A 13,118-nucleotide genomic window follows, 5' to 3' on the forward strand; every position below is an offset into this window, starting at 1 on the left:
GAAAACCACAAAGTATGAATCAGAACGAAATGAAATTCTAGAAACAGTAGGCATGTAGTTTAATACACACCTAAGTTTAATGCACCTGGACTGGGCTTCCTCATTCCCTCCGATATCTAAAATATACCTCTGGCAAGATTCTCTTCAATGCCATCTATTCTCTTTAGCCTTCCCTCCTTAGCTTCACAACCCTAAGAATAGGTACATTTTGTAGGTAAGGAAATCAAGGCACAAAGTCAACTAATTCACCCAAGGATATCAGCTAAGTGGTGGGTCTGGGACGAGAATATGGACAATCTGAATGAGAGAACACACTCCTTGATTATATGAAGTTACTCAGATAAAGAGAAACTTACATTAAGATCTGATTTCCCACATTTCCCAGGGACTGAAAATTATCTCTGATTCACATTAACAAGACATGTTAGAGCCTTGGATTGACATTTTCAATAAACACATTTTATTAATAATTCCTCGTAATAGATACGGAGCTGAAATTCAATGACTAATCAAATTCATGCCACATATACACATTCCTGTTTTGGATTTTCTATTAGCAAACACCCTATTCAGTAGTCCTTGGGGGTTTTGAGTACATTCAGAAAACAAAATCCCAATCGTTGCTGACAACAAATGAGTACATGTGAGGTTTTACAAACCAAGTAAATCCACTTGAAAAACACACCTTGAAAGAAAGAACGTACTCATTACTTAACAAACAACAGGCAATCAAATTAAACCAACTACTAAACAAATTTTAAGGAAGGCTTCCTCCCAAAAGCTTGAAATAAAGGAAATTAGCCCTCAGAATTTCCTTTGGGGTTAAAGGATCACAGGGAACGGGTTACCTCACCTTGATGAAAACACAATTACTCGTAGCTGGAGCCACACAACCTTCAATGTGTCTTGCTTATCAACCTATTCTAAAGAATCTGTCAGGTGAAAATAGATACTAGTAAACTACATAGAACAGAGTTAAGAGGAGTCACAGAAACAAAAGCTGGCAGCGCACACATCAACATTGTGGAATAAAAAATAGATGCACGGCATCAGACCTCAAACACTGAGCATTCCAGTCCCACTGGCCAAGATCATTTCTACTATAAAGACAGACGTTTCCAAGGCAAACTTCCCTTACAAAACAAGCAAACTTCTATTTGACTTACATACGTCAGCTTACAGCAATCAAATTTCAGATCTTAACATAACTGTGAATTCTCAATACGATGGTATCATAACTTCACACCCTAGGACGCCAGAGACAGAATGTGCTGTTTTCTAAATCGCCTATCATAAATACATGGGTACACAAAATTAAGTATCATTCTGTTAGCTCAGTTAATGCAAGTTACCTGGGCATGGGATTAACTGATCCTTCATCTGTAAATACAGTTAGCAAACCCTATTGCCTTCCAAGAAAGCCTCTCGAGCAAGAGACTGCTGAATCAAGAGTTCTTCGACAAGAGCTCTCTAATGTTTCTCAGCAAAGAGATCTTAAAAGTGCACAGTACTAGGCAAGAAACAACTGCTCACTGATTAGATAAAAATTGGGAATGATGAGGTGTCTTGAGAACATAACTGTCTTCCTTTAGAGATACTACTACCATGACTACCATGTAAACAAACAAACAAACCCCAAAACAACCCTCTTTATTTCCGTAGTAAATGAAAATACCCTAAAACATCTGATCAACCAAAGATAATTCTACAGTACACAACAGTGATGCATAGGCAAGCAGTGGTTTATCTCTAAGGTTGGTTAAAGAATAAAAATCAGCAATTTAAATTCTCAAATCTAACCAAAAAATGTGCTCAAAATGCTTTAAGGCAAGGCAACTGGTAACTAACAAAAACATTTAAAATTTGGTTCTCTGAAGGAGACTAGTCATCTCGTTAAGTTGGAGGAGGGTAGGCCAAAAATATAAGGTCTCCTACCCTAATTATAACCTGTTGGTAACAAAGTGATGCAAGCACCTCTCACATGGCATGGAAGAAATGTGGACTCAACGATTCTAACCAGAATGCATCTGCACATGCAGAGAAAGACCAAGACGCACCTTTAACTGCTTCCAAAGACAAACCTAAGAAACGAACCTCAGGTAAAACAAGAAGGAATTGGGGCATTTTGCAAGGTTGTACCACTAAAGGATATCACCACTAGTTTAGTTAAGCAGGCCTCCAAGAATGTCTCAGTGAAAAACAAACTCTCCTTTGCTTTTTGGTTCCGAAAGCATATTTTAAAGTAGCTAAGGCAAATATATAGGGGGGCACAGCTCAATACTGGAAAACTACTTAGAGAGGTAGAAGTAAAGCCTTTCTATGCAATGTGCTTCTGCATAAAGGTAAGAAAACTATGACCTAGGGAAAAGACAACTAAAAAAATGAATCACTCTTTTAAAGGATGTTTAAAGATAATGCTTTTTAATATTTCAAATATTTAAAAAAAATCTCATCAAAAATGTAAATCACCTTAACAGTACTTTGCACATGTGGAATTTCATAGCTAAATTTGATGATACTATTTTGGTTTACTTATGGCTACTTACAAAAAGACTCGGTAATAACGTCCATTCATTGGAGTCTTTTTCTTTGGTTGAGCCTATTGGGACTAGGCTGATGAACTATTTTATGCAAATGAGATGGGTAAAGCAAATTAACAGTAATATGAGTAATAGGGGTTTTCATTTAATGGAAATGAAACTTAAAAGGATTTTCATATTCATCCCCACGGTGCATTTGGAAGCTATAATCCTGTTCAGAGGTTAAAGAGTTTGAATAGCTCACACAATCCTGTACAAATTACAACTGGCTGCCCTTTAATAAATAAAGTCATCGTAAAGAATTACATTTACAGAGTGAAAAGTGAATACATAGCATTTCAAATTCAATTCTGGAAGTACTAATAAGTACTGACCCATAACAATATATACTAGCTACCTTTTAAACTGTCCATCATTAGCACCAATAAAGATTCAACAAAATTACCTTTATTCCCACATCTCGAAACAGTTCTGCAAATTCTTAGTGAAGTTTAAGTATAGTCACAGACCTTAAATATTCACATTGTTTCTATGTCATACTGAAAATAAGTTCACTACTTTTTGGATACTCTTTACAAAATCTTATTAAAATTCCTGGTATTATCATCCCCAATTATACAGTAGCACAACCACCCTATGTCGTTTCACATGATAGCTCCTTAGAGGTTTCACATCTAAATTACCAAGAACAAAACCCTTCCCTCCCTCATCTTGCACTCAGCTTAATTCTATACTAGTCCTCGAATTATGTACCACTGTAAAAGTAGAACTGTATCAAAATTACTGTGTTTATGGATACAATAATATGCCATACAGAGCAACAAAGTTACACGTAATGACAAAGGTTACTAAAGTTATGCAAGACAAAGAACAAATGTTAGGACATGCTCCCTAGGCAAAGTCCCTGGAAAGAGGCTCCTAGTATCCTAAGTTCAAATAGCATTGACAAAATAATAAACAATTATCTTAAAAAAAATTATAGAGCTACTGGCAAATTAAGTAATTGCTAAATAAAGTAGAGCACGAGATTAAACCCTAATATTTACAACTGCAACATACTTGAGTAAAATTACAATTGTGCACGTATCAGTGGCTTTTTAACAAAAATAATTCATATACATAAAGGAAAAAATTAAGACAGTTTTTAGTTCAACAAAAGTTGAATTCACCCCATCTAAAGATACTCAACAGCTCAAAGATTTACCACAGAATAAATTCAAGATTAGCTGAGAAACTGGAGCCACATTATTGGTGTTTCAGACAAATTTTAAACAAGTTAAAGTCTATTGTTTGTTCAGAAGTTAGATGACTGTGCAAACCTGACCTCAACAGGAATATACTGCGATGTGCAACAAACGGAAAACCTCCACTAGCTGTTCACCTGGAGGCTAACCCTTTTTTCTCACAGAGCTTCTTGGTAACAACCATAAGCTGTATATATAGGTACAATGCACAGTCAATGATCTTTTCTTTGTATTTATTGTTAGAATATAAAAGAACCGAGAGAGCAACAGGTTTAATTTCATTTCTATAAGGAAGACTGCATTTACCTGAAAAAGAAATATGGCATCACACACGAACACACTTCAGGGGAGGAGTATGTTTAAGAATATGGTGTCATTCTGAACACTAAAGGAAAAGCAATCCCTGTTTACTGGTAAAATATGTAGTGTTAAAGTTCTTTATTTAAGAAAAAAACTTACTAATTCTTCACTATATAAGTTTTTGTGAGTTTAGTTTTCAAATCACAGTAATCTACATAACCATTATTAACAGCTCTGTGTTTATAGTACTGCAACAAGCCAACACACATTTAAAATGCACTTCACATCAAGAGTATGTAAACTTTATTTTTTCCTCTTCAAGCCTTCAGAAAAGTAGGGGCTATTTCAGCAGCCAACCTGGTCAGAAGCTCTGAAGGCAAAAGTTCAGTGCCTCACAGTGTAAATAAATGACCATCTGTGGCACTGCATACCCATCTGTAGTGAAGTGTCCCCCTTCAGTGGCTTCCAGTAAGGCCTAGAGTTTAAGGTTAACATGAAAAAGTGCCACCTTTGTTTTAGATTAGTGATGGACTCGGACAAGATAAAATAAAGTTATATTGTTATACTTACAAGCAGCTCCAATCCTGAGTATTTATGGTAATATCTAAACATACAAAAATGTATGTACATTTTTCTCCACTTTCTTGTAAACAGTTGTCAGTATACTGTTTTATCCCTTTATCATCGAAACATGCAAATCATACATACAAGTATAAATACACAAAAAGAAAACAATTTACACTCATTCGAAAGCCAAGCAACAACAACATAAAATAGCTACAGTATTCAAATTATAAATAATGAATGCTTGAGGCATCTTATATTCCTAGAAGCAGCCAGCCATTCATCCTAATGTTCTTAGCTGCAATTGTAGAAATACTGAGTTTTGCACCTTCCATGCTTTTACAGTATTTATAACACTATCATATGTGGAGATAAAGACTTGTTTACTATAATCTCTTCTTTTCAGAATGAAGAATAAAGCAGCACTTACAAATATTGAAACAGTGGCAGCAATAGCAGGTGTCACCACTGCTAGATCAGGAGGAAGTTTTCCATTCTAACCATTTTTAAATTAAAAAAGTAAAGGAAAAATGGACCTAAACAAATGATTACATGTTCATTCCTTGGGCACTTAACAGCGAGTCCAGCATGTCGAATGTGTCTTTGTAGTCCATATGCTGGCTGTTTGTACTGTACTCGTGATTGCCATCAGGACCGTTGGTCTCCACTGGCTTCTTGTCCAGTTTCACGAGGGTGCTGAGATGTCCGTAGCCCACCTGGTATGTGACAGGGGGAGGAGGGGGTAAGGGATGGTTAAAAACAGAGTTGTGAGAGGATATATACTGCTTAACAGAGGAGGAAGAACTAGATGAACTACCTGAACTTTTCGAACTTTTGCTCATTTTGGAGTGATGGTTGTGAGATGCATCATTGACATGCAGCTTCTTCCTCGAAGAGCTGGAACTAGAGGAAATGCCATCACTGCTCAGGCCAACAGGACTCCTCAGAACAGTGGGTGGGATTCCATCGGCACTGTGTTTACTGCCACCGCTGCTGCTGCCACTGTGGGAGTGGGAATGCTTGTGCCCGCTGGGGTGGTGGCGGTTCACGGCATGGTCCTTGTGCTTCTCCTTATGGTCTCTGCTAACATGTGGGCTGGAATGCTTGCTCTTCCCGCTGCCCTCGTCAGAAGAGCTATGTCTTTCTGAGGAAGCAACTTTTATTTTCATTTTCAGTTCTTCCTTACTGGCACTCTTATCAGCAGGTGGTATCGGAATCCGTAATTTCAGCGATCCACTCTTTTCCTTCTTATCCACCGTGTATTTTTCAGGTTTTTCGGGGTTTGTGATGGGAATTTTCATCTTAATGGGAGAAGTGACAGAACTGCTGCTGGCTGACTGTGACTGCACGTGTTTGTGCTGCTGTTCTACCTGGGTGGCTAGATAATGATCTCTTACATCCAGATCAAGGGTTTCTAGCTTACGCTTTTCTCTGTATTTATCTAAAGACATTTTCTGAGGAATGACTCCAGGAGTAGCAGAAATTGGTCCATGGTGTTTACTGCTCCCTGCTTTCTGAGTATATTCTTGCTTAATGGATGAGTGATCGGAAATTCTGTCAGGTCTGTGATGTGATCCCGAATGCAGTGATACAGAAGGTCCCTGCTGGAAGTTGATGTTGTACTGGCCACCAGACAAAGAGGTCTCTTGTTTCTGTGAATACATCTGTTCTGTCCTTGCTGATTCTGGATGCTGAGGCCATTCTTGGTGTGATGACAAACTGTATGAGGTACTTGGCATTCCTGCTGCTAGCATGGACAGATTATCAGATGTGTGGCTGTCTTGAACAGAAATGTTTCCTGAATTTAGAGGGACTGGTGCGGGGAATGCTGATGTAGATGGTTTCTGAAAACTTGGGTTTGTAGGCACACCAGTAACACTATCTACTAAAATGGAATTCTGGACCAAAGATGAACCAAGAAGTGGCGTTTCTGAAACTTGTCCATCTACTTTTGGTTTCTTAGCCGCCTGATTGGCCTATTTAAATAAAACACAAAAGAAGTGATGACAGCAAAGGGATTTAATACAATTTTCTCTGCCTTATAAAAATCTCTATTAAATATATGCAAACAAAACCACCTGGGGTTCAAGGCTTTATGTTGCCGGTAAGTAACTATCTTATTTAGAGGCACAAAAGGGGGCTACATAAAGTGGTAACCGCTGGTTTCAGAGTTAGATACAGGTTAAATCCTAGCCCAGCATTTGAGAAAGTAATTTAACGTGTCTAGGCTTTAATTTGCCCATTTGTCAAATAAGGAGAATATTTCCATTATAATCACTGTGAGAATTAAACAAGAAATTTATAAAGTACTTATTAGCAAAGTCCACTGGACACAGCAGTTGAATAAACTATGAGTGTATGCAGTTTATGATACACTGTAATTAGTTAGGAATACCGGAAATAAGAATATTTAACCAAAAAATTCAAACTGGTTAGCTATGTACTTGTTAGATAAGTGACAAACTGATATTCTATTAAACCCTGCCATTCTCTTACCCTCCAGTTTCGAATCCTCTTCAACCTACTAGGTGTTTTCTCCAATATTTGTAGAAACTCATGTGTTAGCTCTAAAAATAAAATTTAAATTTAAAACTTAGAAGGTGTCTTTAGGATTTATATTTCTCTCAAGTGGGCAATATTAAAAAGCGGGCCTCAAGAGTTCATCTACTTCACTATTACCCTCCTATTCAACCTTCAGCAAATAAAGAACTAGACACAGATCTGAACTATTTTCAAAGATGAATCACAGATGAACGAATGAATGAATAAATAAATATCATTCCCCCTGCTCCCATGCTTACTCAGAATCTCTGGAAAATTTAGTAGCATTAAAAAAGTTCCCCCCAAATAGAAAATCTTCATTAGGCAAACATCATAGTAATAATTATTGCAGGCAAGATCCATCGATAGATTCTTTAAAACTAATGGGCAGAAGTTTAAAGGAAAAGGAGGTATTTGTATAATCCTAACATACCTTCCTCAAGATATTTAATTACAAAGAGAAGAACGGTAACTTTACAATGGAGGAACCCAGCAGATACCACCAAGTGATGACCATGGTTATCATTATCACCAGTAAGATATACCCCTTGATATATGAAGGACTCCTTGATAAGGTGCACTGAGTAAGGCAAAACCCATTTCCCAGTTATGTGGTATTCTTGCCAAAAATACAAAGTTTCAATTTAATAATGAGAAAACATCAAAGTCCAATTGAGGAACATTCTATAAAATAACTGACCATTATTTTTCAAAATGTCAAGGTCATAAAAAAATGGAAAGATAGAAAAACGGTCATAGTTTGGAAGGGATTTAAGGGGCACATCAACCAAATGGAACATAGGATCCTAGAACAGAAAAACTGAGGAAATCAAATAAAACTTGTCATTTAGTTACTACTGTACCAATGTTAATTACTTGGTTTTGATAATCATGTATTATTTTATAAGATGTTAACGTTAGAGAAACCAGGTAAAGGGTATATAGAAACTACTATTTTGTAGTTTAAGTTTAAAATTATTTCAAAGTTAAATGAAAAGAATTCCTCGACCTACACTCATATTCTCCTAGCAATCATTACTATTAACATATTATTAAAACTACCCTGGGTCATATATTTTTACCTCATTTTCCCCTTAAATTTAGGATCACAGTGAAATGACTCATTTCCAAAATGGTGTGGTTATGGTGAATTATACTTTTCTACCCCCAAATAGTGACATTGACCACTAGGCTATTGACCACTCAAGACAAATATTAATACCAGTCAAATGAATTATAGTATCACATAATATTAATAATGCCAATTCAGTAGAGACTACACAGATTCATTTATTATTTTTTAGTATACATAGTAAGCTTCTCTGTAAACTATTCTAGGCAAACATGCTAAACTGATAACGAAAATTAAGACCATACAGAATTTATCTTAAAGTAAAAAATATGCAAAAACTTAGCATTTATTATATGTCTATAAGCTGTGATAACTATAACCTGCTCAAGATTCATGAACTTTCTGATTCAGTTTGAATGAAAGCTATCTAATGACTGGACCACTACTCTTTAATTTCAAACAAATAAGCAAACAAACACCTTTCCACGTGGACACTAATAAATCTAGCAGATACACAATAATTTTGGGTTCAAAATTAACAAGAAATTGTTTTGATTCAATTTCTTTAACAGCTTGGTTGTCAAAGATTAAATGCACATCAAGTTTCTGGTCCAGGGGTGCCTGGGTGGCTCAGTCGGTTAAGCGTCCCACTCTTGGTTTTGGCTCATGTCATGATCTCATGGTTCATGGGATAGAGCCCTGCATAGGGCTCTGTGCTGATAGTGCGAAGCCTGCTTGGGATTCACTCTCTCCCGTTCTCTCGGCCCCTCCCCTGCTTGTGCTGCTCCCTCTCAAAATAAATAAATTAAAAAAGTTTCTGGTCCCAAACCTGCCTACATAGCAGGTATAAAACATAAGGCTTGTTTTTACTTTCTTATTAAATTTTACAATGGACAATCAAAAGAATCTGTCAAATAATCACTGCCAATATATTAGTTATATACACAAAAATCACAGTATGGTCCTTAAATGAGAGCCTTTTTCTCTCAAGGCTAAGTATACAGAAAAAAATTAAATACAAAAAACAGATGAGGGTTTGTTATTAATTATAAAACAAAAACAAACCTTGCAAAACAACAACAAAAAATATTACAGGCAGGCCAAGTCCAAGCCAAAGCTGTTTTTGGAAGAGTCATTACATGAATTATTTCAGTGAACGCTGATGCTTCAACACCAGATTAAAATTCAGATATATCTTAACCTTTGTTACTTTTTTCTTTTTTTGTGATCAAAACACCAAAAAAGGCTGCTATATAGCATGTTGAAACTGTCAATGTCTTACATGTCCCCAGATTCATGTTCAGTGGCTCTCCAATTTAATAAACTTGAGCCTTTTCAGCACAGAAGCAGATGGTTATTTGGGTGGCTTCTGTCATGTCAAAAAAAAACTTTAAGTACAATTTAGGAGCAGTATAAAAGGCAGATCACTTGCTTTTTGCGACCTTTACTTTAGGATCATGTATATAAACTATTTTTATTCAGACGATGCCTACTTCTTCTCATCTGTTAACTGCCAAAGTAAGATGGAAGCACAGATAACCTAATTTTCAAGTCACAGATGACAAAAAAAAGCGCCCCCCACTGGTTTTTAAAAGATGCCATTTTAACTCACTGAAGATGCCTTCTTCTCTTGTTAAACTTTAAAAAACCTCTGGCAATGTAAGGAAAAGAGCATAATCATGTGGCAGTAATATAGTACGAGATATATACACTGGATGAAATTTTTCACGGAGGAAACAAAAATTGAAAATCAAGAGATCTAAAAAGGAGGCATATTTTAGAAAAAAGGAAGGCAAACTATCACAATTATGACCTATACCCCCATGTTTGTAAACAAAGTTTTACTGGAACAGCCATATCCATTCATTTACGGATTGGTTATGATTGCTTTCCAGCTACAGGGGCAGGAGTTGTGTAGTTGGCATAGACCAAAAAGTCTATAAACTCTGAAAGAGTTATTACTATTTGGCTCATCAGAGAAAAGAAACATCTAGCTTACAGAAACATGTTGAAATTTTATTGGAAGATCACATGTGAAACCCAAAGGGGTCTCTATGTAACAGATGTCCTCAATAGGAATAGATATAAATTGTTTTCCCATGAGCTTCAATCTTTCAACAGAAGTTGGGGAAAGCTCACAAAAAGAAGCAGCCAAAAACCTAACAGTGTATCTTTTAGGCAAGAAGTATAATCTAATTCCTTTCTGAAATCTACAGTATTTGGCTAAAATGTCTTAATCCCCAAGAATCTCTCCTGCCTCTGGTCAGCTTATTTCTTACCAAAGAAATTTCTTATCAGAAGACTCAATTCCAGGTTCACAATTTACAGAATCTGCACCCCTGATTTTTTCAATTCATATTTAATAATACAAGGCAACAATGACACACTTCACTATCAGTGGAACTACAGAACAAGGAATGTTACCCTGAAAATACCTTTAGTTCATAGCTTCACATCTTCTACAATAAATTATACCCGACTTTGAGATTCTTGCATTGTCAACCTATAGCATTATAAATCATAATGTTTTTTGAGAAGTCCTGACAGGGCTATAGATATTCATTGGTAGTTAAAATATGTTCAAGTTTTTATTTTTTAGTTGTTTTTCTTTAGGCTAATGAATCCTTATTTTCATCCTGTTCATTTGATCGTGTAAATTATACTTTTAAATTCTATTACCAAATTGTTAAAATGAAATTATAGTTATGTTTTTGAGGAATCTTTTGAAACACAAACAAATATTAATAAAGAGATCTGGGATTAATATCAAAATAACTACAGGGGGAGAGGGAGATGCTGGATTGGCCAGAATCGGTAACTGTTCACTTAAGTATGAGTCTACGGAGACTCGCTATTTTCAAACCTATACAAAAGTAGGTAGAATTTTTCATAATAAAAAAATATTTTCAATGTAAAAAAAAAAATTTCTTTTTCTCTACTTACCATCTAGTAATTCTAGAGTAACTGTAGGATCGACATATTCCCACCAATGTTTTCCATCAGTTGACACAGGAATCTCCCAATTGGACCATTTGCAAGCCAAATGAATACATACACATGCTATCACTGTTGGTTTGTACTGAAGACAGAAGGTGGTAAGGTGTAGACTGTTGTGGAGCAGGTTTGAAAACGAAGAACCATAGTAATTCAAGTATGTAAAACAAAGAAAAACATTTACCAGTAAGATTAGAGCACAAACATAATTATAAAGGTTTTCTTCAAGTCGAGTATAAAACCTTATTTTTAAATTAAAAGCTAACACTATAGTTATAAAATTCTAATACTAGATTATGAACATTCTCCACACTGTGACTCCCAGAGCATTATATTAATATTTTATCAATAGTAATATATTAATATTTCTAAATTTTGAAGTACTTTTACTTCTTTATAAAAGGAGGGGAAGACATATTTCCAATAATCAGCATAAACATGTGTAACATTTTAATTTTTTGTGGTATTTTTGCTTCTTTTGTAATGTCATGGCAAAAAAGTAAAGAAAAAGCAGAAGATTCTCCATAAAACTGCCAAGTAATTTCAACATCACATTACAGAATGAAGTCAGAATCAGGGATTCCACCATTTGATGTGGGTTAACAGAATTCTCAAGTAAGTTAAAGAGAATCTAATACTTATCTATGTAAACCTCTGTCTTTTCAGCAAAGCCACAGAGAAAACTTACCTTTTGCTGAACAGCTTCAAGGCCCAATGTTGCTAAATACTATAAAAATGCTACTTTTCTCCTTCCACTTTATGTCCCAAATTTGGGCATGTGATAACACGTTACAGCATGCCTTTTCTAACCAAAGTTTTAAATTTAGTACTTTCTTTTTGTCGTTCAAAACTCCTAGGGATAGGAGTTAAATCCCAACAACATATACCTAAGAAAATATATTGGTATTTGCCAATTCAAAGTTTTAAATAAAAGTTAAAACAGTGTCACAAGAAATTAAGGACCATACAATGCTACTTTGGTGCCCTCCTCCCCAATGACCCATTTAAAAAACAAATTTAAGGCATTCATATAATCAATCCAGAACAGAATTATGTATTAGATATTAAAGGCTTTAAAAAATTATCCTTTCAGTTCAGTTCAGAAGTGATGGAGATGAAAAATGTTCATCAACTGCAAACCCACACCAAAATTTTTATGTAAAATGAAAAGGAAGTTAAGTTTTCTTAAAGTAAAAATTGTATTTCTGCAAATCTAGGCACTGACAGGACTTGGCTAGTTCTGATTTACTACTAGTGGGTATTATCTGGAAAAAAACCCAAGTTATATAAATTTTATTTATTAAAAAAACTTTAATGATTATTTTAAAGTTAAAATTGGATCAATGTGAAATTTTAAAAAATTGTCATTTAACTATAATTGTAAACTAGAAATAGCTTTATACTTACCAAGTTGCTCGAATTTCTACGTTAAGTTTAGCTCTTTGTAATCTTTAGCTGCTATTCAGGCTACCAATTTTAGACTTATGCACTCACAAATCGAGAATATGTCATCAGAAAGCACCACTACACTTCACAATGTGCATTTAACCCCTCTGTGCCAAAAGTCCCTTGTACAATACACCGCAAAGCAGACAGGAAGGTACCACCACAGTAGATGGTCCAGTCTCCTGTTGCAACAAGGGTAAGAGACACATTGAGGGGGCCCTGCATTAAAGGAAGCTATAGTGTGCTACAACAGTGCAACAAAGAGGGTCAGGATAACAACCTGTTGGTAGCCATGAAATAGGATGTCTGTGCCAAATCCTTGCTTGCTGTAAGAAAAGAAAAAAAAAAAACGAAGACAATACTGTCAGCTCTAATGTGCTATCATCAAAAAGTTCTCAACACAACAAAAACTTCAAA

The 13,118-nt window shown here is 35.5% G+C and overlaps 1 protein-coding gene across 14 annotated transcripts in view; it reads right to left on the reverse strand.

Moving 5' to 3' along the window:
- Positions 1–437: 437 nt before the first annotated feature.
- The window catches only part of CCNT2 (cyclin T2), a 40,801-nt gene continuing 28,120 nt past the window's right edge, over positions 438–13,118 (reverse strand). For 11 of the 14 annotated variants that reach the window (XM_060622684.3, XM_060622683.3, XM_060622687.3 and 8 more), the window contains 4 exons: positions 12,982–13,027; positions 11,205–11,368; positions 7,145–7,215; positions 438–6,624 (listed from right to left, as the gene is read on the reverse strand). In XM_060622684.3, the coding sequence (XP_060478667.1) occupies positions 5,197–6,624; positions 7,145–7,215; positions 11,205–11,368; positions 12,982–13,027 (1,709 nt within the window). In that variant the 3' untranslated portion in view covers positions 438–5,196. Of the gene's footprint in view, positions 6,625–7,144; positions 7,216–11,204; positions 11,369–12,662; positions 13,028–13,118 lie in introns of those variants that run through there. The other 3 variants (XM_060622686.3, XM_060622685.3, XR_013557332.1) reach the window with 2 other exon arrangements.

The sequence above is a fragment of the Panthera onca genome, chromosome C1 (genome assembly GCF_046562875.1).
Source record: "Panthera onca isolate mPanOnc1 chromosome C1, mPanOnc1 haplotype 2, whole genome shotgun sequence".
Lineage (NCBI taxonomy): Eukaryota > Metazoa > Chordata > Mammalia > Carnivora > Felidae > Panthera > Panthera onca.